This window comes from Pteropus vampyrus, unplaced genomic scaffold, assembly GCF_000151845.1.
Source record: "Pteropus vampyrus isolate Shadow unplaced genomic scaffold, Pvam_2.0 Scaffold231, whole genome shotgun sequence".
NCBI lineage: Eukaryota > Metazoa > Chordata > Mammalia > Chiroptera > Pteropodidae > Pteropus > Pteropus vampyrus.
Window position 1 is genome coordinate 1,186,867 of NW_011889012.1, and position 1,045 is coordinate 1,187,911.

The 1,045-nt window shown below is 65.8% G+C and overlaps 1 protein-coding gene across 1 annotated transcript in view; it reads left to right on the top strand.

Annotated features, from left to right (window-relative positions):
• ABLIM2 (actin binding LIM protein family member 2) overlaps positions 1-1,045 on the top strand; it is an 81,998-nt gene that overhangs the window by 57,764 nt on the left and 23,189 nt on the right. The window contains exon 12 of the mRNA XM_023519676.1: positions 537-657. Within this exon, the coding sequence (XP_023375444.1) occupies positions 537-657 (121 nt within the window). The remainder of the gene's footprint in view (positions 1-536; positions 658-1,045) is intronic.

The following is a 1,045-nucleotide window of genomic DNA, read 5'->3' on the forward strand; positions in this document are numbered from 1 at the left end:
GAGTGAATGAGCGAGTGAGTGAATGAGTTGAATGAGTAAGTGAATGAATGAGTGAATGAGTGAGTGAGTGAGTGAGCGAGTGAGCAGGCGGCAGTTGAGTCAGGGTGCAGGGCAGCCGGCCTCTCCGAGGGCCCCTCCCCTGACCCCCATACTTTGGGGCCTGAGCCTGTGAGCTATTCCTGGCCTGGCGGTAACCCCAGCCAGCCAGGACCTGACTCTCAGCTGGCGAAGCTGGGCGATCGTCGGGTGACAGCCCACGCACACCCTGGCCTGGCCGGCTGCTCTGCACCTAGGTCCTTGATCCTAAGGAGGCCCCAGGTGGCCAGCAGCTCCTGCCCAGCAGCCCTGGGAGCCGCCACCCTGCCCCCCAGAGGGCGGGGCTTCCTCACTCCAAGCCTGGAGCGGGCTGGTCCAAAGCGTATGTGGCGACTCCCCCTTCGAAAAGGCGCCTTGCTGGAGAGAGGAAGCAAAACGTTCCTAGCAGGCGGGGCCTAGGAACGTTTTGTGGCCGCGGCCGGGGCGAGCACGTGGACTGACCTGCTCTCTGTTGCCCCGCAGCTGGCACTGTGAGTGTGGGTGCCAGTAGCTGCCTGTCCCTGTCCCAACACCCAAGCCCTACGTCCGCGTTCCGACACCATTACGTCCCCTACTTCCGAGGTAAGACACGCCGTGGCCGCGGGCGCCGGGCGTCCATGTCTCGTGCCTGTGTCGCCGCATGGCCTGCCCAGCCCCATGTCTCACGCCCCCGCCTCGCTCTGTGTCTCGTGCGTCCAGCTCTGTCCCTGTTGCTGTGTCAGTGACCCCGGGAGGCAAACGCAAGCGACGCGTTTCGTGTGGGAGCCAGCGGCAAGGGCGGGGTGCAGAACTGCGGGGACGGGGGGGCTTAGACTCCTGCCCTGGGACCTGTGTCACCTCACTTTGGCTCCACGGGGCGTCAGGGCTGCTAGCCGTAGTTCTCGGGGCACAAACAAAGGGCGGGAGAGGCCGGCGACCTGCCCACGGCCGGAGCTCAGGGCGGCCCCCTCGCCTCCTCCCACACCCACAC